General features: G+C 37.6%; 1 protein-coding gene across 3 annotated transcripts in view; it reads left to right on the top strand.

Moving 5' to 3' along the window:
• The window catches only part of HOXA3 (homeobox A3), a 44,400-nt gene extending 22,902 nt beyond the window's left edge, over positions 1–21,498 (top strand). For all 3 annotated transcript variants that reach the window (XM_063921987.1, XM_063921989.1, XM_063921988.1), the window contains 2 exons: positions 17,168–17,720; positions 20,056–21,498. In XM_063921987.1, the coding sequence (XP_063778057.1) occupies positions 17,285–17,720; positions 20,056–20,825 (1,206 nt within the window). In that variant the 5' untranslated portion in view covers positions 17,168–17,284 and the 3' untranslated portion in view covers positions 20,826–21,498. The remainder of the gene's footprint in view (positions 1–17,167; positions 17,721–20,055) is intronic.
• Positions 21,499–22,866: the final 1,368 nt, after the last annotated feature.

Raw genomic sequence — 22,866 nt, forward strand, 5'->3', positions numbered from 1 at the left:
ATATAGCAGATAGCTATAGAAGAGAGTTTTATAGCTCTAGCAGCTAACTGCATGATTGGTTTTCATTTAGTTGAATGGTACCGACTGGGACAAGAGTTAATGCATGCTATCAATGTGGCAGGATGAAAGGTGGAGAACATTATACAATGGCCATTGCAGCCAGTAGCTCTTGCATTTCCCTCTTATTTGCAATCATCCTTTATAACAATGTTGAGGCAAGACACTGCACAGTTTGCGCCATATGTTCTGGTCACAATGTTATGTTCGAGATGTTGGTCACCATATTAAATCTGATCTGACCAAGGCTTGAAAAAGAGAAGTAAAATGCCACTTGCACCCATTCAATTTTTGTGTCTCGTCCCCCCCCCCCCCCCCTCTCTCTCTCTCTCTCTCTCTCTCTCATCTCATACTGTCGCATCTCTCTCCTTCCTTTGACACTTCCCCCAATATCTTTCTTCCACTCTCTCAATCTGCCTCTCTCTTTCACCCATATCCTGTTCTGCTGGCCACTATACTATATGTTTATTTGTCACCCTTTCTCTCCTCGGCTTCTTTTTTTCCTCTATCCCTGTGTCATTTACTAACCTTATATCCGACAACATCTATTCCTGTCTCTAGTAGTGTCACTACTCTCTCTCTCTCTCTCTCTCTCTCTCTCTCTCTCTCTCTCTCTCTCTGTCTCACTCACTCTCTCTCTCTCTCCCTCTCCTCAACTTCCCTAGTCGAACGATCTCTCTCTCTCTCTCTCTCTCTCTCTCTCTCTCTCTCTCTCTCTCTCTCTCTCTCTATCTATCCAATCGTCCATCCATCCATCCATCCATCCATCCATCCATCCATCCATCCATCCATCCATCCATCCATCCATGTCTTCCTCTAGCTTCCCCACCATACTGTCCCTCACTTTATATCATCTGCCTGTACCCCACTAATGCAAATCATCTAGCCCTGTCTCCCTCTACCCTCCCTCAATTTATCTCCCTGTGTATATACTTTCTTTCTCTTCTTGGCTCTGGAACAAAATATGGCAAACGTCTATGTAGGTAAAGCATAATGTATTCATGTGTCCCCGCCCTACCTCTTCATCTAGATCCTTTATACCTGGATCACTTGAAAACAAGTATAAAAATATTGCCAGCATCATTCAGTGCACAGTACATGGGAACCACCCCTCTCACGTTACACTTTCACATGTAGCTATCCCATTAATGTCTACACTGAGGATATGTGATATATATTCCTAGCAATCAACAGCAACGTTTAAATAACTAGTTATCAGTCACTTTCAGGAACATAAACATATCCAGCTGAGGTAAAGCAGGTTCTAACTTCTTATCTTAAACGGGGAGAAACAATGTTGTTATATATAATCATTGGTAAAATGTGCCACTAGTAATATGTTATACTAGTATACTGTGACACTGGTAATATGTAACACTGGTAGTAGGAATCACTAAATCACTAATCATATGTTACACAGGTAATATGTTACACTGGTAAACATGTTTCACTGGTACTCTATAACACTGATTTTATAAATCACTGGTAGTATGCAACACTGGTAGTCTGTATCACTGCTAATATGTAACACTGGTAATATGCATCACTGATAATATGTAAATACTGGTAATCTATAACACTTAATATATATCACTGGTAATATGTTACACTGATAATATCTAAATACTTAATATGTATCACTGGTAATCTGTAAAACTGGTAATCTGTTACACAGGTAATATGTAACATTGGGTGGAAGATGTTTCAAACCTTGAAGAGAGATAAAGTAACAGCCAATCAATGACTCCTAACTTCCATTTTCTCAAATGCAGCCTGTAAAACTGAGTGGCTGGTACTTTATCTCTCTCCAAGGTTTGCAACATCTCTGACTGATAGTCTGTAACACTAAAATATTATATTACATTGGTAATATGTATCACTGGTAATCTGAAACAGTGGTGGTATGTATCACTCGTAATTTGAAACTCTGCTAATATGTTTGCTAATTTGTAACACTGGTATAATTTGTATACTGGTAATCTGTAACATTGCCAATATGTATCACTGGTAATTTATATAACTGGTAATATGTATCACTGGTGTTCTGTAACACTGCTAACTTGTTACACAGACACCATACTACAGTGATAATCTGTAACTCTGCTAATATGTTACACTGGTGAAATGTTACACTGAAAATATGTATCACTAGCAATTTGTAACACTGCTAATTTATTACACAGACAACATAGTACATTGGTAATCCGTGACACTGCTAATATGTTACACTGGTGAAATGTTACACTGGTACTATGTATCACTGGTAATCTGTAACACTGCTAATTTGTTACACAGACAACATAGTACATTGGTAATCTGTAATACTGCTAATATGTTACAGTGTGATATGTTACACTGGTGATATTTATCACTGGTAGTTTGCAACACTGGTAATATATATCACTGGCAATTTTAAAGATTATATAATATTTGTGTTAGTTGCTTCTGCTATACATAGTGGTGTTACAATAAATGAACACTTTAGATGATATATTTGCTAACTTCATACATATATAAGAGTCTGACTGCCTTAGTATACCAAGTGTTTGGATAAACCAAGAGTGTCAATGTATGTATACTGGTAACCAGTAACATTAGCAATATGTATCACTGGTAATTTGTAGCACTAGTAATATGGATCACTGGTAATCTATTGCACTGGTAATATGTATCACTGGTGTTCTTTAACACTGCTAATTTGTTTAATAGATAACATATTACAGTGGTAATCTGTAACACTGATAATATATATCACTGGTAGTTTGCTACACTGGTAATATGTATAACTGGCATTGTGTAGCACTGCTAATTTGTTACATAAACAACATAGTACAATGGTAATCTGTAACACATAGGCAAATGCAGGGGGGGTTCCAGTTGCCCAGAAACCCCCTCCTCTTGGCAAGTGGCTCAAATTATGACAACAATAACAATGGTATATAATATGGTTACTAGAGCTGCTGCCACATCATGCAGTTTAATGGACAGAGCAGAGCTGCTGCACATGCCCAGTGGTAGCAGCTTCTTCTACCAAGTTTAGTGTGTGTGTGTGTGTGTGTGTGTGTGTGTGTGTGTCTGTGTGTTCAATTAGTGCACTGGACCAGAGAGTAGCTAGCAGGAAGAACAGTCAGGAGCCATACCATGAGGTGTGAGAATGTGTGCTTAGAAAGTCCAGTACTGGTTCTTTTATGTTTGTGTATTTATGTATTTATTTATTTATTTATTTATTATGGTATGTTTAACCTTTTCCTGACCACTTACTTAGATTATTTAAATATGTTTTATACAGCCTATACTATATACCATCTATAGTGTTAAATATTAATGCTGTATTCCATACAGTATACAGTGTATAAAAGACCAATGTTTACATTAATGTCCAGGGTCATTACTAGGTTCTTCTGCCAGTCCCACAGACTTCTACAGAGAGGGAGATCGTGGACTGCATTTGAACCCCCCCCCCCCCCTCTAGAAATCCTGCGTTTGCCACTGTAACACTAGTAATAGGTTACACTGGTGGTATGTTTATGTATCACTGGTGGTTTGCAACACTGGTAATATGTATCACTGGTAATCTGTAGCACTGCTAATTTGTTACCCTGGTGATATGTTACACTGGTAAAATGTATCCCTGGCAGTTTGCAACACTGGTAATATGTATCACTGGTAATATGTATCACTGGTAATCTGAAGCACTGCTAATTTGTTACACTGGGTATATGTTACACTGGTAATATGTATTACTGGCAGTTTGCAACACTGGTAATATGTATCACTGGTAACATGTAACAATGCTAATTTGTTGCACTATTGATATGTTACACTGGTAATATGTATCACTGGTAATCTGTAGCACTGCTAATTTGTTACCCTGGTGATATGTTACACTGGTAAAATGTATCCCTGGCAGTTTGCAACACTGGTAATATGTATCACTGGTAATATGTATCACTGGTAATCTGAAGCACTGCTAATTTGTTACACTGGGTATATGTTACACTGGTAATATGTATTACTGGCAGTTTGCAACACTGGTAATATGTATCACTGGTAACATGTAACAATGCTAATTTGTTGCACTATTGATATGTTACACTGGTAATATGTATCACTGGTAACATGTAACAATGCTAATTTGTTGCACTATTGATATGTTACACTGGTAATATGTATTACTGGCAGTTTGCAACACTGGTAATATGTATCACTGGTAATCTGTAGCACTGCTAATTTGTTATACTGGTGATATGTTACACTGGTAATATGTATCACTGTCAGTTTGCAACACTGGTAATATGTAACACTGCTAATTTGTTACACTGGGTATATGTTACACTGGTAATATGTATCACTGGCAGTTTGCTACACTGGTAATATGTATCACTGGTAATATGTAACACTGCTAATTTGTTGCACTATTGATATGTTACACTGGTAATTTGTATCACTGGCAGTATGCAACACTGGTAATATGTATCACTGGTAATATGCAACACTGCTAATTTGTTACACTGGGTATATGTTACACTGGTAATATGTATCACTGGCAGTTTGCTACACTGGTAATATGTATCACTGGTAATATGTAACACTGCTAATCTGTTGCACTATTGATATGTTACACTGGTAATATGTATCACTGTCAGTATGCAACACTGGTAATATGTATCACTGGTAATATGCAACACTGCTAATTTGTTACACTGGGTATATGTTACATTGGTAATATGTATCACTGGCAGTTTGCAACACTGGTAATATGTATCACTGGTATTTTGTAACACGGCTAATTTGTTATACTGGTGATATGTTACACTGGTAATATGTATCACTGTCTGTTAATCTGTAACACTGCGAATTTGTTACATAGACAACATATTACAACACTGGTGATATGTTATACTGGTAATATGTATCACTGGTAGTTTGCAACATTGTTAATATGTTCCATTGGTAATCTTAAAAATTATGTGGTCTCTGAGTTGGCTGCTTCTGTTAGACATAGTGGTGTCACTATAATTAAATACTTGAGATGATATCTTTGCTAACTTTAAACATATAGGCGAGTCTGTCTGTTTTATAGTATACCCGGTGTTCGGATAAACCAAGAGCAGTTAATGTATGTAGTGAAGATTTAGTTAGTTATTTGGTAACCTGGTGTTGCAATTAAGTAAAGATCTTAATTTTGTTGTGCCCCAAACTGCTGTGAAAATACAGGCCCCAACCAAAATCTGACTGCGCATGCTGGATGATGTAGTTTCACAACAGTTGTAGAAGTACAAAATTGCTTAATACTATATTAAAATAACTTGTATGTGTAATGTGTACATGGTGTACGATGTAATCAGTGCATATGAATAGACTCCAGGCTTGTTTGTGTTTTTTCTTAGTCCAGTAATAAGTATTCCACCTCTATTTCCGTTTACTTGGTTTACTTAATTTTTCAGACAGTCCAAAGTTTTGCAGTGATAGAATCATCTTCATCAGCAGAGAAATCACGATCTCATTTTTGACAACCTCGCTTAATAAATAGACTTATTGTTAAATATTACATCCCATATAGTACTGGTGGTTTTTTGTTTTTTTTAACCATGCATTTTGCAAACAGCTTAACTTCTTTAGTTCTAGTGTTAGAAACCGTAGTATCAGATTGCGGTTTTCCTTAGTGACCAAGGGAATTCGGTGTCAAAATATGGCCACCGTGCTTTGTGTCTTACCTATATGGCTGTTGCCTTACCTGATGCGACAAAGTCAGTTTTTCCCAAGGCCAGTGTTTAGCTAGCAATGGTAAAGCACTTATTATCACGACTCATTCACGACAGTCTTTGCATTTTTAAGTCATCTGATTTGCTCATCTTTACACATTGTCAGATTGTTCCCACTGTACATGTTTGTCAAGGAGGATTTTTTTTTTTCATTTTATGCTGTGAATGAGGAGCATAATGTAATCACTGTACGACCAATGGTATTCCAATGTGATGGCCCAATTGTGTGTGATGCTATTCTTTATAGGACAAAAGGCAAAAATGTATTACATGCAGTTTTTAAAACGATGATTGCTCTTGGTTATTATTACATGCCTCCTTTCCTGCTGTTTGTGTTCACTATTTATACAAGATAATATTGGTTCTGTAGTGCATGCCCCTATAATATGCACGTATGTGCACTTAATTTATATAATGTTTTTCTTCCACTTTGATTCTAAAGTAGAAGTGGTTAAAACCACCCAGGGAAAGTGTTTATGCACATACTGATACATGTTATGGATATATGCCGTATATCTTGCAACATATCTGTATATCAGTCTAAACATATATTGTTATGCCTCTATTTTAGTCTGCTCACAGTTTCACAGATTCTCTTTCTTTGTCTCTTTTCCTCTCTGGATTAATTACTTTGCTGTCTTCTGAACTGCTTGATTACATATGAGAGAGAGAGAGAGAGAGAGAGAGAGAGAGAGAGAGAGAGAGAGGTAGGGAGAGCGAGGTAGAGGGAGAGAAAGGAGGAACAGAGAGGAAGGGAGGGGGGTGGAGAGAGTGTTGTAAAAAGGGGGAGAGAGAAGGAGGGAGAGGGAGGAGAGAGAGAGAGAGAGAGGGAGAGAGAGAGAGAGAGAGAGAGAGAGAGAGAAGAAAACTTGAGAGTGGAGAGAAAGAGGAAGAGAGAGAAGGGAAGAGAGGAGGAAAAAAGAAAGAGAGAGATGGAGAGAGAGGGACAGAGAGAGAGAGAGAGAGAGAGAGAGAGAGAGATAGGTAGGGAGAGCGGGGTAGAGGGAGAGAAAGGAGGGACAGAGAGCAAGGGAGGGGGGGTGGAGAGAGGGTTGGAAAAAGGGGGGAGAGAGAAGGAGGGAGAGGGAGGAGAGAGAGAGAGAGAGAGAGAGAGAGAGAGAGAGAGGGGGGGGGGTAGAAGGAGAGAGAGGAGTAAGTGAGTGAGTGAGAGAAAGATGAGGGGGAAGGGTGAGAGAGAGGGAGTGTGTGTGTGTGTGTGTGTGTGTGTGTGTGTGTGTGTGAGAGAGAGACAGCGAGAAAGAGAGAGAGAGAGAGTGTCCGGGGGAGGGGGGTGGCAGGGAGAAATTTGGACATGCTGGCCTTACTAAAACTCTCTTCTCCAGATTGGAAGCCACTGGCTTTCAGCATAACTTTGCGTTGATTCCTTTGTTCAACATGTGGAAGGCAAAGATGGTCTTGTAGGAATAGAGAGTTGGATGATTTTGATATACTCCATTAAAATTCAGACACCAACAGAACATCAGGGACTTGCTAGTGCTATGTATGTAATTATAAATTACTAATTTAATGTATCTTTATTCTAATTTAATATATCTTTATTGTATCTTGAAAACACAAGTATTGTATTTAAAACTTTTACTGTGTTTATCATTAACAGGATATAGCATATGTTATGTAAGGCAGATATAAATCCATACAAGCCTGTCAGTTCCATAATATATATATATATATATATATATATATATATACTTACAATAGATAGCCCATGAAAATATGAAAACATAGTTATAAAACTATCAAATCAAGTATCAAAAGCCTATTTTTAATAAATTTGTAGCAACGATAACATGTCTACCATTCATTGTTGTGTCACACAAGCACAGAATCTTTGCAGGGCACTGAAAAAATACTGATATTTAAGGAGACCTTGGTCAAGTGAAGGATTCTCAGCAACTCAGAAGGGCAAAGCATTCAAGTAAATGATTTATTTGCCATTCTCACGTTGACTAGAAAGATTCATAAAGTTGACCAATGCAGATGTTTAAATGTTCTGGTAGACAGTGTATTTGCATACTGCTAGTTTGTTTGGGAAAATCTATTTACAGAAAAGTTAAACCCATTTAGTGCACATTTGATTATTTCAAGCATTGATCGGCAGATGTCATCTTGTGCTGAATACATTTTTGCATCTGCAGCTCCACTTGCTAACTTGCTACTCAAATGGGTTGTGTTCTTTGCTTAATGATATTTAAACTAGTAAAAAAATAATAATAATTGCCCTTTGCACGCAGCAGCAGTATCACACTTTCAAGTAGTTTCTTTGACAAGTTTATTGCTTTTATTTGTTCACACCTGCCACTAATCATAAGCTATAAATGTAGGAAACACACAAAGAATATACAACTATCACATTTCTGCTTAGAGTAACACTAACTGGCGGTGACCTAATATTTAATATTCCCGCATAGTTGTGTGTGTGTGTGTGTGTGTGTGTGTGTGTGTGTGTGTATATATATATATATTTATTTACATGATCCGCTAATGCTGTTGCTTAGATCGTTTAATTGAAAGTGTGGGAATTATACAATTCTGATCCTATGCATATAGTAAGCTGTGTCTTCTAACACATTCATAGCAATCATTGCCATGGACCTCTCCCATTATCCTATGGGAGATAAAGAGCCCATTGTGTGTTGTGGCGTGGTCAACCTCGTGTTCAGTTGGGTCGCATAGATTTGCAAGTCTAGTGTCTGCTATAAGCAAATAATGGAAATAAGTAAATTCAGTTAGAAACTTTGTGTGGTAGAAACTTTTAGCGTCGGATCTTGCGCTCAGGTACTAACCTTCACATGGCTTTAAACAAAGATAACTTATAAAAATCGATGTAAGGTTTACAACGCCCCCAGTAAAAAGCATCGCTGAAATCCCAGATCAGTGTGTCCTGAATCCTACGGGTTACTGGTGAACTCTGGAGTATACGGTCACTTGTGAACTCTGGAGTATACGGGTTACTTGTGAACTCTGGAGTATACGGGTTACTTGTGCACTCTGGAGTATACGGGTTACTTGTGAACTCTGGAGTATACGGGTTACTTGTGAACTCTGGAGTAAACTAAAGCCACAGCACCAGAAATTCCCCAAAGTAAGCAGAATGCATCTAATACTGTGCAGGTCCGGCCAGAATCCCAGGCGCATCGATTATCACCAGCCTGATTCCAGTAAACCTGGATCCATGTTCGATTTCTGTAAGATAGAGATATGTGAGGTGGTGTATATTTCACAGGCACTACAATCATCTCCAAGATGTTCCGGAAGATTGTCATCCTATTCATGTTATATCCAGGTCTAAAGTGTTTCTCGTATGCAAAAGTCCATGGAAACCACTTATCTTTCTTCTGGCTGGGGCTCTCGAGAACTGACCAATTATCCATTAATTTCTATCCCTTTTCTTGCTTTGAGGCCTTCTTATTGTTCTGTGGGCTATTCTATCCAAGATATTCATTAACTGGCCCCCAAATGACATGCTTGAGCCAGAAAAGCAGTTTATTCTCTTTCATGAGGCAATGTGAGTTTTAGAGTTGTTCTTATAGGGGCAGTAATATGCCATTCTCTCTATGCCAAATGGTATTGTCTATTGATCTTTCTGCTGCCTTCTTGTGTAATGGGACTGTTTGTTTTACCTTTAAATGAAAGGTGCACCTACTGTATAGCACACTGTAAACTGATTATGTATGGCTAGGTGTGTGTGTGTGTGTGTGTGTGTGTGTGTGTGTGTGTGTGTGTGTGTGTGTGTGTGTACACATAGATAGATAGATAGATAGATAGATAGATAGATAGTCAGTCAGATAGTCATTGGTCGCTTTACACATTACCAAGGAACGATGAGCGACAATTAAGTGGTAGAAATTAGTGGGAAGGACAGATAAGAGCGCCAAATTGTATAGGAGTCGTATAGCAGGAGTTCATCAAGAGGAGAAACCCTCTAATTTTGTGGTTTTCTCAAATGTTGGTATAGGAAATGCGTAGGCTAGTATGGTACATGAGAGTGTCGCTACAAGAAATTTCAGATTCCCATCACGGCAAGACCCAAGAAATGTCATCCATATGGCTGCATTGAAGCACATAAAGGCTAGTAGTGTGATCTAACAGAACTGCTATAACGAGAGCCAGATTTTGCATTTGTCAGGTAATTAAAGGCCTTTTAGTTTCTACTGTGGGACATGTGTCATGTGTGGGAGTAAGTAAGCCTTCCTCAATGGCTCTGTAATGGCTAATATGTGCTGAGCTTAGTAATCAGTCAACAAGGCATCTACTACTACGTGGACTTTTCTACTGATGTAAGTGTTTTCTTTATAAGTTGCCTTTAGGAGCTATTGTACCAACTTCGGGAAGTAAATTTAGCAGCTCTATTTTATATGGTGCTACATTTTCTGTGAATGCTGTTATAATGGTAGTTGGGGGGACTTGAGTGTGACTAGTCCGGTTTCTGTCTATTGGAGAGTAGGGGATATAGAGCCTGGTAAATCTGGGTCCTCTCCCATTCCCTATTTGAAATAAAAGGATTTAAGTTGACGCAGGAGCACGTGAGCAGATAATAGTGCGCATTATTGGGGCATTTGGAGCGGAGTCTGAGCCAGGCTGCTCCTGTGATTACGCCTTTCCTGTATCTACTGAGAGCAAGTGCTTTCCTAACCATCCCCAGCAAGAGGTTCTCTCTCCCTCTCTTATCCAAGCAGCCCTGATTCCACCATCAAGGATACTTTACTGGAAAAGCCCATAGGACTCAATGCTTCGTTAGAAGGGATGGATTTTATTTTAAGGTATATCCGTTGATTGTTCATTAATGGTGTGAGTTATTGCTGTCCAAGGCAAAGGTCAGTAGAAAGGCTGTAGGGTGTGCGTGCATATTTATCTCCATATTCTGCAGCAGATATTGTGTCTTTCCTTACATCTTCATCTATCTGTGTCCATATAATAATATTGCTAACATTTTGCATCCGACTACCAATTATATTATCTGTGCGTTGGGTGTGTTTAGGATTTTTGAGTATAGCCTTGTTTTTATCCTTATTTTAGTCTATTGTTTGCATTGTTTTTTTTTTTTTTTCTAGAAATGAGCGGGCATTCATCAGAGACATTAAATGAAGCCTTTATATGCTTTACTAATTACAGATTGTATTTCACCTTCAAATCATAAATGTACTCTGGCGGTGTTTTCATTTTTTAGTGTGTTTTTTGTGTTTATCCTTTTTGTATTTGTTTATATTTTCTATTCAATTTTGCGTTTACAATGTAAAATCCTATTTTACCAGGGAACTGATAAGGCTGCAACATCTATTAATATTTCTAAATAAAATACTCGCTGTATATTGAGACATCATTATTCTACACATAATAAATATATGACTAGTGTCCTAGATTGTGATAACACATCTAGATACTTCACCGTACATTTTGAAATATAAGAGGCCATCTAACACTATCAGTTCCAGGCTAGACTAGTTATATTTCATATCCTATAGGTATGAGTATTGGCATGTTACAATTTGTACAGTGCAACATAGAAATACATAGGAAGAGTGGGGATATTAAGTACACGCACTAATGAGTGGCACATGAAGAAAGGTCACAGAGCTGAGATTTGATTTATGTAGCAGGTCAATTGGGGCAGAAGAGCTTGATAACCGAAATGGTTTACAGTTATGCCTAACATAAGGTGGCTGCTGTTGTATATGTGTATGCTTCTCTGTGTGTTTTTATATATATATATATATATATATATATATATATATATGTGTGTGTGTGTATATGTATGTATACACACACACACACACACACACACACACACACACACACACACACACACACACACACACACACACACACTTATTTTTAGTAACAATGATAAAAAAAAAAATATAATAACAAACCAAGCTGTGGACTATGAAAAATAGTATATTTACGTGGTTAAGAATATGATAAACAGTTCCAAATAACTGTGATCTCTATATTAAGAAAATATACATTTTCGCACAATTAGTGTTGTTTGCACACCAAATTGAAATTTTTATATTTTCCTATATTCCCGTATTCACACTTGATTTTTATCGTGGAGAAAATATTTATTTCCATGGAATCCCTATCCTCCCTATATATTGCTAGATATGTGGACATACAGTGCACATTACAGTTTTGTTTATCATAATTTTATCAAGTTATAGTCAGTTCACTGATTCATAAATATACAAACGAGCCTGGAGCGTTCAGTAGTAAAGATTTTATTGGGCAAATAATATTTTACAGGCGTCCGTTTTACATATATATATATATATATATATATATATATATATATATATATATATATATATATATATATAGCACTAGATAGCCCGCTACTAACATATGCGGTAGACAGATAGCTCCCATCAATCTCTCCAGAACGTACAAGCCAGAGTATAATCAAGCATCATTTTATACAACATTAATATACAGTGTATATAACATAGCACAAGCACCTTAAAATAAACTGATGAACGATACAAAAATACTATACCTGATAAGGGCGATGCAGACAACATCTTCATGTTATAGACATATACCGTTCAAATAATAATCTATGGTAATATTGATGTTCATCAACCTTATGTATTTGAGTACATTATTAGTAGTGTTTGTGTGCAGTCCAATCTGGAAAACATTAAAGTGTAGAATGCCCGGCTATGACTTGGAAGGCGCTAGTGTTATCCTAGCAGCACTGAAATGGAAGAATCTGGGATCAGCAATTTCAAAAGTAGTAGGGTGAATGATTGACCAAAGTGGGCTTTCATCAAATACAACACTGAGTATTGGCTTAAATGAAAATGCATAGTAGTGAATTTCTGCCTCCCTTCTCCTCCTACGCTGGCTGACTCCCTCCTTTCATGTGGTGTCATTGCAATATGCCGTAAGGAGCAAGTGTTTCTATGTTTTAATGCCCCGTTTACAGCCATGGTGCATGGTGCCATAAATCTTGCTTGGCCATAAATGACAAAAAAATTGGTATTCAGAAGAGGCCACCCGGTCTTATAGCCCTTTATATTTCTGGCTTATCCTATTTTTCTGTGTTATTGAACCTCACAATATTCTTGTGGCTGTGAAACATTCATCTTATGTTTTATAACACCTGGATTTTGGCTAAAGGTTTTCAGTTGCGTTTATAATGAGGCTAATGCCAGTTAATCCCTGTTATAAAAAGAATAATACTTCTGTTGGGGAAAATTATGCTTGTAAAACGTATAGTGCGGCCATTGCAGAGCTGTTCTCGCTACCAGAAAAAGGAATCCCCTCAACCTATGTATGCTTTTATCATATAACCCCTCCTGTTTAATACATATATGAATTTATTCCAATTTGATATTTCAATATCATCCAGCCAGACGGTACATAATAGCTTCTCCGCTCAAGGCTGCAGACACAATACATACATTAATAATTCAGTGTACCAGTACACACCTATTCCTCACTGACGGGTGAAAACATAAAACCAAAATTCGTTTTAAGATGCAAAAAAATGATTCGATGAAATTAGCGAATTAAATGAAAGAGCAGTAAAAAACGATTTTAAACAGACTTTAAGTCGTAGGCTGTCATTCATTCATTAGCATCATTCTCCAGAACGCCAGTGACGCCTACTTTCACAGGGTCCTAGATCCTCCTCCCTCCATTTTTTCATGTTATTTTATTTTTCTTTCCATGTCTACCCCATCTCCCTAGACTTTAAATGTCTTTCTCTCTTTTTTTCTACCCCCACACATCCCTGTTCCCAGATGAATATTCTGCTTGGAATCTAGCATCATTCAGCAGGCAATATTTGTAAGAAACATACCATTTTTTTGTGTCTGTGGAACTACATTTGGAAAGCCCTGTGAGTTGATATCCCTTATCTTTGTGACCGGGGTCGCCCATATGTAACCTTAGGGGTTGTCCAGTTTTTTTGGCAGACATTTCTTGTTCAGATTTCCTGAGCGCTGTTCTCATCCTGGGGTCGTGTTGTGCCTGGTGTTGGTAGGTGATAGAGCAGGAGGGGTGCTGGTGCTGTCCTTGCCCCTTCATTATGCCTGGGAATTAGCAGGGGTGGGGGGACCCAGATCTGCTGGTTCTGGAGCCGAACTGGAGGACAGTCTTCTGAGTTCCGCGTCAGTCGTCAGAATCCAAGGTAAGGCGGCCAGAAATCCTCTATCACTTCTGAATGGTGGAGTTTATGTCCCAGTGATTTATGACCATAGTCTTAAATCTCGGTTCAAGAAGAGTTCACAGGCTCAAGCTTCCTTTCAAGAAATGACTGATACGCATAGTTTGCTAATACAGGCTGTTTTCTCGTCTCCACACAGTTTCTTTCCATATCTGTCCACTGAATCTGAGAGATTACTTTTTTCTTTTCTTTTCCTTTTTTTTTTTTTTATTATTATTATTATTGTTCCCTCCAAACATTGTTTTCCAGGTGTAGGATAAATAACACTATTCCTCTGTAAAAATATAATTATATTAAAAATACCAAACTGGTTGTGTTAAGAATATTTGTAAAATGATCATTTTTAAACCATTCATAAGACAAAATCAAATGTAATATCAGCAATCTAACCTGTAATTCCATTACTTTTTATTGCTTCTTCCTTGTGCAGTGTTGGGAAATTTGAATACTATATCCAATAGATAGCTGGATTTATTTTGGTGGAAGACTAGAGATTGCAATATAAATCATGAAATATTATTGATATGCCACTTTAAGGACTAGACATCATCAGTAGTCCTCATGCCAGCCCTTTGTCAAGATTTTAGGGGTTAATAAAAGCGCATTGATATATGGCTTTCCAGTTCATTGTCTTCATAGACCAGTTATTATATGTTATATTAAATATTTCACTGGCCTTGAGGGTCTCTGATAGACTTGCAGGGCTGTTCAGCAGCGGTAATGGCCAATCAATCTATGGCTGTATTGTTTTATTTAAAATATTGAATCTATCACTGACATTATATTAATGAACAATGGAAAAACTTTGACACTCCTAAAAAGTTTTATTTAGTTTTAGATCTCACTTAGGGCCTATCAAATGTCCCTTAATAAGAATAAATCTACATAACTAATAAATTAAGGATTATTAAAGACTCTTATTAGATCCATAAAATTAAGTTATGGGAGTAATATCTACATAAACTCATTATTATTAGTATAACCATTATTACAATAATAATAATAATAATAATAATAATAATAATAATAATAATAATAATCTATTAATCATAATCTAAGTGACAAATGTATAATGCATCATTTTTAGCCAACAATCTACTTTTATCCCTAACTATTATTTGAGTATTTTAAAATAAAAGTGCCTGAAATGTAGCTGACTTATTTCTATATAAGCTTGCTATTTGCTTTCTAAGGCATTTTGAATGCGCTGCTTTTGTGTTGTGGCTAAGTTTAAATAGTTATTTGGAGATAGGTAAACATGAAGATTTAACAAAAGATAGAGAGGAACCTAGCTGTTTTTTATGGCTTGTGTTTCCATCATCTAGTCTCTCGCTAGCCAAATGACCCCCATACATCAAATTACAGAGCAGTTGCACAGACAGAACCTATTATCGTTAGGGGCTGCACAGAAAGTTCATGCCGTGGTCATGGAGATGGACGCTGCTGGTCTTTCTGGTTCCTGGTGTTTTTTCAAATCCATCATGTTCTAACAGGTAGAATTGTCTTCTATTTATTAGGACTAATAACATTACAAGGCAACTTATAGGTTATTATTATTTATTTTATTATAATTATTATTTTTTATAAAGATTATACTTAGTTAATGAATTGTATACTTACTGTGTTATCCAAGTGTGCATGTTAGGATAGGAAAGATCATAGGATTTGTAGAATATATGTGTTGACCTAGTACTTATCATATATGTGCCACAGAAATATCAGTGCTTTAGATGTGATATTCCCTGTCTGTTTGCGACAAACGAATATAAGTTACTCAGAAGTACAGAAGTATCCTGTAATCAAGACAGACTGTAGCAAATAGCAAAAGTGAAAGATGCAAACTGGAATACTGTAGCAGTCTAACGAATACACAAATAACTTTGTTACAAGAACCCAAATTATTATTATTATTATTATTATTATTATTATTATTATTAATATTATCGTCATTGTAATATAGCATAATTGTATGCATCAGGGATCATTATACATTTCAAAGTCTTTGTTATATTTGGGATTCTGGTCTGTAGGCCTGCATTTGATGTATGATATTTTGATAAATGAATGTTTACTGAGGCCGTCCCGTACTTTAAGTTTACAATACCGTGTGATTTACAAAGCGGCCCAAGTTCTGAGGTTATCATTTTAACATGGGCTTTATCAGATTGGATACACAAGCTGTGCAAGCAAGATATATTTATTAAGACTATTGTGTGTAACCATTATTTTTCTTAAGAAAGTTAGTGAATCATCAACCTAAACATTATTTATTTGAATTTATACCAACAAAGGTATTCCAAAGTAATAGACTGTGGTGCCTAGATACATAATGTACTAGCATCTGTATGCATTTCAGATTTAATTTCCATGTATTTGTCACTATACATGTGTCAAATATATATATAACATGTATGTTTAATGTATAGATCGATTAGTATATTATTATGCATGTGTATACCTTTCTATATCGATAGATAGATAGATGGATAGATAGATAGATAGATAGATAGATAGATAGATAGATAGATAGATAGATAGATAGATAGATAGATAGATTGTTGTCTGAGTACGTATTTGTACTGGAAAATACTTCTATATGGTGTAGTCAGTATATATGCATGGTAATACTTATAAGCTCTCTCTCTCTCTCTCTCTCTCTCTCTCTCTCTCTCTCTTCTCCTCTATCTCTTTCCATATACCCTCACAAACATTAAGCTTCCCAGTATACACCAGTGGGATATCTATCTATCTATCTATCTATCTATCTATCTATCTATCTATCTATCTATCTATCTATCTATCTATCTATCTATCTATCTATCTATCTGTCCCTGATTATGTACACACATGCTGGTACATGCAGTGGCATGACATATGTACTTGCTATGTGTGTGTTGATGGGTTGCTGGGAGGAGGTAGGAGGTGTGTGAGTGAACAGTCCAGGATGTGATGTACTTATTCAAAGTGCATTTAACTGTAATTTTTGGCCCAATGCAAATGCGTTGGACGTTAGTGAGAAGCCCTATCATCTTAATACACACTTTTCAATATTGCTGAAGACTTTTTCCTTTATGGCTTTCATGTCACTTAGCTATTGTAAGTAAGATGGATCTCTCCCATTTCTTCACTGTAGCCTGCTTCTTCCCCACCACAGGTCTGAGCAGGGCGGCCATTGGACGAGCAGCGCCACGTGACAGAGGGGTGCCAATGTTACTCTTCACGGGTGTCAGGACCCTGTCAGTTTGTGAAATAAATATTGGGAAACAACGAAATGCAAAAAGCGACCTACTACGACAGCTCTGCGATCTATGGCGGATACCCCTACCAAGGAGCAAATGGTTTCACTTATAATGCAAGTCAGCAGCAATACCCCCCTGCCTCATCCCTGCTGGAGAGTGACTATCACCGGCCTGCCTGTTCGCTGCAGTCCCCTGGCGGCACAGGGCCACACCACAAAGCCAATGACATCAACGAAAGTTGTATGAGAGCCATTAGCAGTCAATCTAACCCAGTCCCGGTCATCTCAGACCAGCAGCAGCACACACCACCCTCTCTGTCCCCGCCACAGAATGCCACTAATGCAGCCACAGCATCCACCACCAAGGCCACCAACATCACCTCACCCACCATGTCAAAGCAGATATTCCCATGGATGAAGGAATCTCGGCAGAATACAAAGCAGAAAGCAACAGGGAGCTCCAGCTCAGGTAATGTCCCCCCTCAGACAGCCCAGCACACACTTGATGCACAGGCGTGGAGCCTGTTGGTTAACTTGCTGGTGTGGTATGGATGGGGTTATGTAAAGGAAGACAGTCCCATTCCTTGTACTACGCAAAATACGGTATTTTAACCCTTCCAACACGAGCTTAACAATGCACAGCTAAAGGAAATACTGTTGGTGACAAAAATATTGCCTTGCCAACCCATTAGAACTATAATTGGGTTCAAAATCCAAATTTAATGACTATATTATGACAGGTGTAGCTTGATTTTTATTTATTTCCCTTCATTTCTTATTATTGTGCCACTGGGTCAGCAACCTACAATCAAGACATGGCACATAAAAATTTAGAAATATATAGGAATATATAATTAGATGTCATAAACATTGAATACTAATCCATGTACATATATAATGTTAAGTAGCGACGAATTAATAGCTGCTATTAATTAGAATAACAACTTGTTTCGTGGTGTTTATTAGTGTGCACTGACCTTAATAATAATAATAATAATAATGTAAATTCAGAATAAAGTGGCTGAATCATTTGAATCCAGCAACTTGCCCCCCATACCTGGCAAAAACATAAGCCGTCATAACCATTCCATTTCTCAGTTCAATTCAATTTTCAAGTGCAGGTCACATGTTAAATACAGAAGTAGAGGACTGAATATGTCTGATTTCTACAAATCACTTCGTTCAGTTCTGTTTATAAAATAGAAGTGAAGTGATGAAGTTTAGGTAAAGTGTTCCATGTCTAAGCATTGTGACTAAAATATAACAGCGAGGTAGCCTCAGTTGAAATACAGATAACACTCTGTCAGACATATACCAGCTGTGGTAATGACAATTAATTTTTGATACAATTATTCGAGATAATTAGATTTCATCTAATATAGAGGCACTGCAGTTCAGGAATATATTGCAAGCTCATCTAATATGATGGCCTGACAGTTTGGTTCATTTTATGATTAGAGATAAGAAATTCGAGTGTGGCATGTACTTGGTTAAAAGCAATGCATGCAATATTTACAGCAGATCACCTTCAGATTACAGACTTGGCTATCTGCACAATGTGGGTAAAAACCTTAACAAAACTGCACTCCTATATACACTGCATGGTATTCTCTCTCTCTCTCTCTCTCTCTCTCTCTCTCTCTCTCTCTCTCTCTCTCTCTCTCTCTCTCTCTCTCTCTCTCCCTCCCTCCCTCTCTCCCTCTCTTTCTCTCCCCCTCCCTATCCTACTCCCTTCTCTGTCCCTTTCTCCCTCCCTCTCAGCTTTCATTTTCCCTCACTGTGCGCATGCGCGGCAGTACTTCCTCAGTACATTGTTATATTATTTATTAATTTATTCGGTATTAATTCACTTTTTCTTAATTGAGACCTTCTTCGGAATTGCAATGCAAGATATATATTGAGAGCTTTATTGAGATGATAATAGGCATAGTGGGTGGCGTGGTGTAACAATATAGATGTGGATATACACCTCAGCATTTTCCCCATAAACCACAGTGTTCTCTCAGAGCTAGCAGCTGAATAACGACTATTGTTCTCAGTGTATGAAACCCATTCTTTAAAAATGCCAGCATTATTACCATCTTAAGGTTATTTGTGAATTGTATCTGTGTTTCACAAAATATAACTGCATCTTGTTGTGTCAGTGTGACCACAATGTCACACTTGGCAGGATAGCAGAGTTACCACCACCATCTGGCTTGCCCTGCTACATTACCGTGTATAAGGACGAGGAGAGAAGCCATCTTATTCAAACACAGCAAAAAACATGTGGTCCTTTTATATAGGGATCCATAGAAAGAGACAGGGCATCTTAATGCAGACTAATCGTTACCAGGAGATGGGAAAACGCTGTGCTGTTGTGTTTTCTGTGTCTTCCCCCATAGCCTGAGCGCGTTTTATTATTTCTAAATTAATCCTTGGTGACTTTGGTTAATATATGTGTTATTTATTAATTGCTAATCATATAATAATAATAATAATAATAATAATAATAATAATAATAATAATAACAACACCATCATTCATAATGAATGTAATGTTATTAACATATGAAATGATTTAGGGCAGTTTGGATTTGCGTCGGTACTAGGTATAAATCTCTGGAAAATACCATTTTACATTAGATTTACTGCCGTAGTTGATTCTGGATGGGAGACCTAATTGATAATTAGCAACATTTAAACTCTATTTTCTAACAAATTCTTACTGGCCCCACGGTTCTTAACTGTGCAAATGGTTACGGTTGCTATTTATGTGTGTTTTATGCATTTTTTGTTTTGTTTTTAATTGCATGGTCCCTGCAGGTGAGAGCTGTGCTGGAGACAAGAGCCCCCCAGGGCAATCCTCTTCCAAAAGAGCCCGCACGGCTTACACAAGTGCCCAGCTGGTTGAACTGGAAAAAGAGTTCCACTTTAATAGATACCTATGCCGGCCTAGAAGAGTGGAGATGGCGAACTTGCTCAACCTCACAGAGAGGCAGATCAAGATCTGGTTCCAAAATCGACGCATGAAATATAAAAAGGATCAGAAAGGGAAAGCCATGATGACGTCATCGGGTGGCCCCTCACCTTGCAGGAGCCCTGTGCCACCGCCAGCTGTTGGAGGGTACCTAAACTCTATGCATACTCTGGTAAACAGTGTCCCCTATGAGCCTCAGTCGCCTCCACCGTTCAACAAACCACATCCAAACGCCTATGGTGTGCCTGCTCCATATCACAGCCCCCATAACAGCTGCCCCCCTCATCAGAAGAGATACACAGGGACTGCTGCTGTCACCCCAGAATATGACACACATCCACTCCAAGGCAGCGGTGGCTATGGCAATCCTCACGTACAGGGAAGCCCCGTCTATGTAGGGGGCAATTATGTTGAATCCATGACTAATTCAGGGCCTTCCATGTTCGGTCTATCTCATCTGTCTCATTCCTCTAATATGGACTACAACGGACCTGGACCAATGAACAGTAGTCACCATCATGGACCTTGTGACTCTCACCCATCTTACACAGACTTATCTTCTCAGCATAGTTCTCAGGGAAGACTTCAGGAAGCTCCCAAACTGACACATTTGTAATGGACACAAATACACTTAGGGGAACTCAATTACAAGTTCCTTTAAAACAACCTCTCCCACCCCACTCCACCCCACCCCCTTTATATATATTTTATTTTTATTTGTCAGCAATATTAATTGCATTTTGTTTTGTTTTGGTTTCATGGTGCATTTCGCCCTTCATGGACATTATTTGATGCAGATGACTTTTTTTTGTATTTTATTTTCACTTTTATCAAACAGGGTATAAGAACAAATTTTATAAGAAAACGAAACGTTTATTAATTTGTTCCTACATGTCTCCCCTCCATGGGAGCAAATGAAAATTTCATTGCACTTCTTTTAAATTGCTAGACAAATTTAAAAAAGCGCTTGGGCAGGGTCAGCCTGGATCATGATTATACTTGTACGTCATTAATGTGTGTATGCTGGTGCATATATTCCGGTTAATTTATTGTATTTTTCTTCTGCAAACTAAAATATCGAACTGTTTACATATTATTTATCCCATCTTCATATTTATAAACAATATATACCCTTAAAAATTCAGGTCGTGGTATTGGCCTTTTGTTTGATGGGATAATGGCACAGGGAGCGACATTTAAAAGAATTAATTCCCTTTTAAGTTGCAATAAAATCGTACAGAAAAAAAATAATAGTGAGAAATTGTATATTTGCTATAAACACCACGCAATTAAAAAAAATAGCCATGAAAGGAGTAATATTTTATTTATACACCTCAACATATATGTATGTGTGTGTATATGTATGTGTGTGCGTTTGTATACACACACACACACACACACACACACACACACACACACACACACACACACACACACACACACACACACACCATGTTAGTGATCATATACTGTGAATCGCCCACCATTTTCCCCATAAAACTAAATTATCACTTTAGCAGAAAAACATTCACTGTCAGGCACAATAAATGCAGCCTGTCTTCTAACACGGAGAAAGAGAGAGAGGGTGTTGGACAAGATCTGTTTGAATGCAGTTGCTAGTGATTGATAAGATGGCTGATAATGGAGGTCCGGTAGGTAATAGCTGAGTGCTGATGGGTTTCCTACGCCATGTTATGCTCCAATCTGCAACATCAGCTCCGAGGCATCTGTTCACACGGACTGGCTTCTTGATGCCTCTTCTGGGGCGCTCTTTGTAGGAAATCACATATTACTCCTACACTTTTCCCTAGCAATGAGAAAATGGACAATTCCGTGGGTGGCTCTGTTGTTAGATAAAAATAAAAGAACACACAATAGACAAAATAGACAAACGGATAATGCGGCCATGAATGTAATGCAATCTATGTATGTATGCGTTTCTAACACAGAATATATGTGTGTGTGTGTGTGTGTGTGTGTGTGTGTGTGTGTGTGTGTGTGTGTGTGTGTGTGTGTGTGTGTGTGTGTGTGTGTGTGTGTGTGTGTAAAATCCCATATTGAATTGATAACCCCCTCTCCTCGAATTTTTTAAAATTGATGTCGACATACAAAGCACAACGATTTTTTTTCAGATAATTCTATAGCTATGATTTGGCTAAATTAATATATTTTGCATTGAAAAGAATTGCCACATGCATGTCCCTCATTATTGGTATATAATAACTCTGCCGTTTAATAGTCAGCAATATTCACTGGAAAAAATAATGATCATCTTTATTTATATTTTATAGTCTAGAAAGATAATAAGCGTTCCTGTAAATAATTCAGAATAAGTTAAAGCGGTTATACTGTAGTATTGGGTTCCAAGTATACATTACATCAGCTATATAAAGGTCTGATCCAATAGTCTCAAAAAAAGTAAAAAATATATAATGGTGTGTGTGTGAGTTCAGTTACAATGTATCACTGAAACATTCCCCTTACTACATTAACAGATGATCCTCAAGGGCATGCGTTTACAATTGAAGGGCATGATGTATTATTTTAATTCTGCTCCTGGTTACCATATGTCGAAGGCACATTATACATTGCTGGACAATTTAAACATGTCTAATATTATTCTACTCTTCTACTTATAAAATACCGGTCCTAAACTG

The sequence above is a fragment of the Pseudophryne corroboree genome, chromosome 5, assembly GCF_028390025.1.
Source record: "Pseudophryne corroboree isolate aPseCor3 chromosome 5, aPseCor3.hap2, whole genome shotgun sequence".
In the NCBI taxonomy this organism is placed as follows: domain Eukaryota; kingdom Metazoa; phylum Chordata; class Amphibia; order Anura; family Myobatrachidae; genus Pseudophryne; species Pseudophryne corroboree.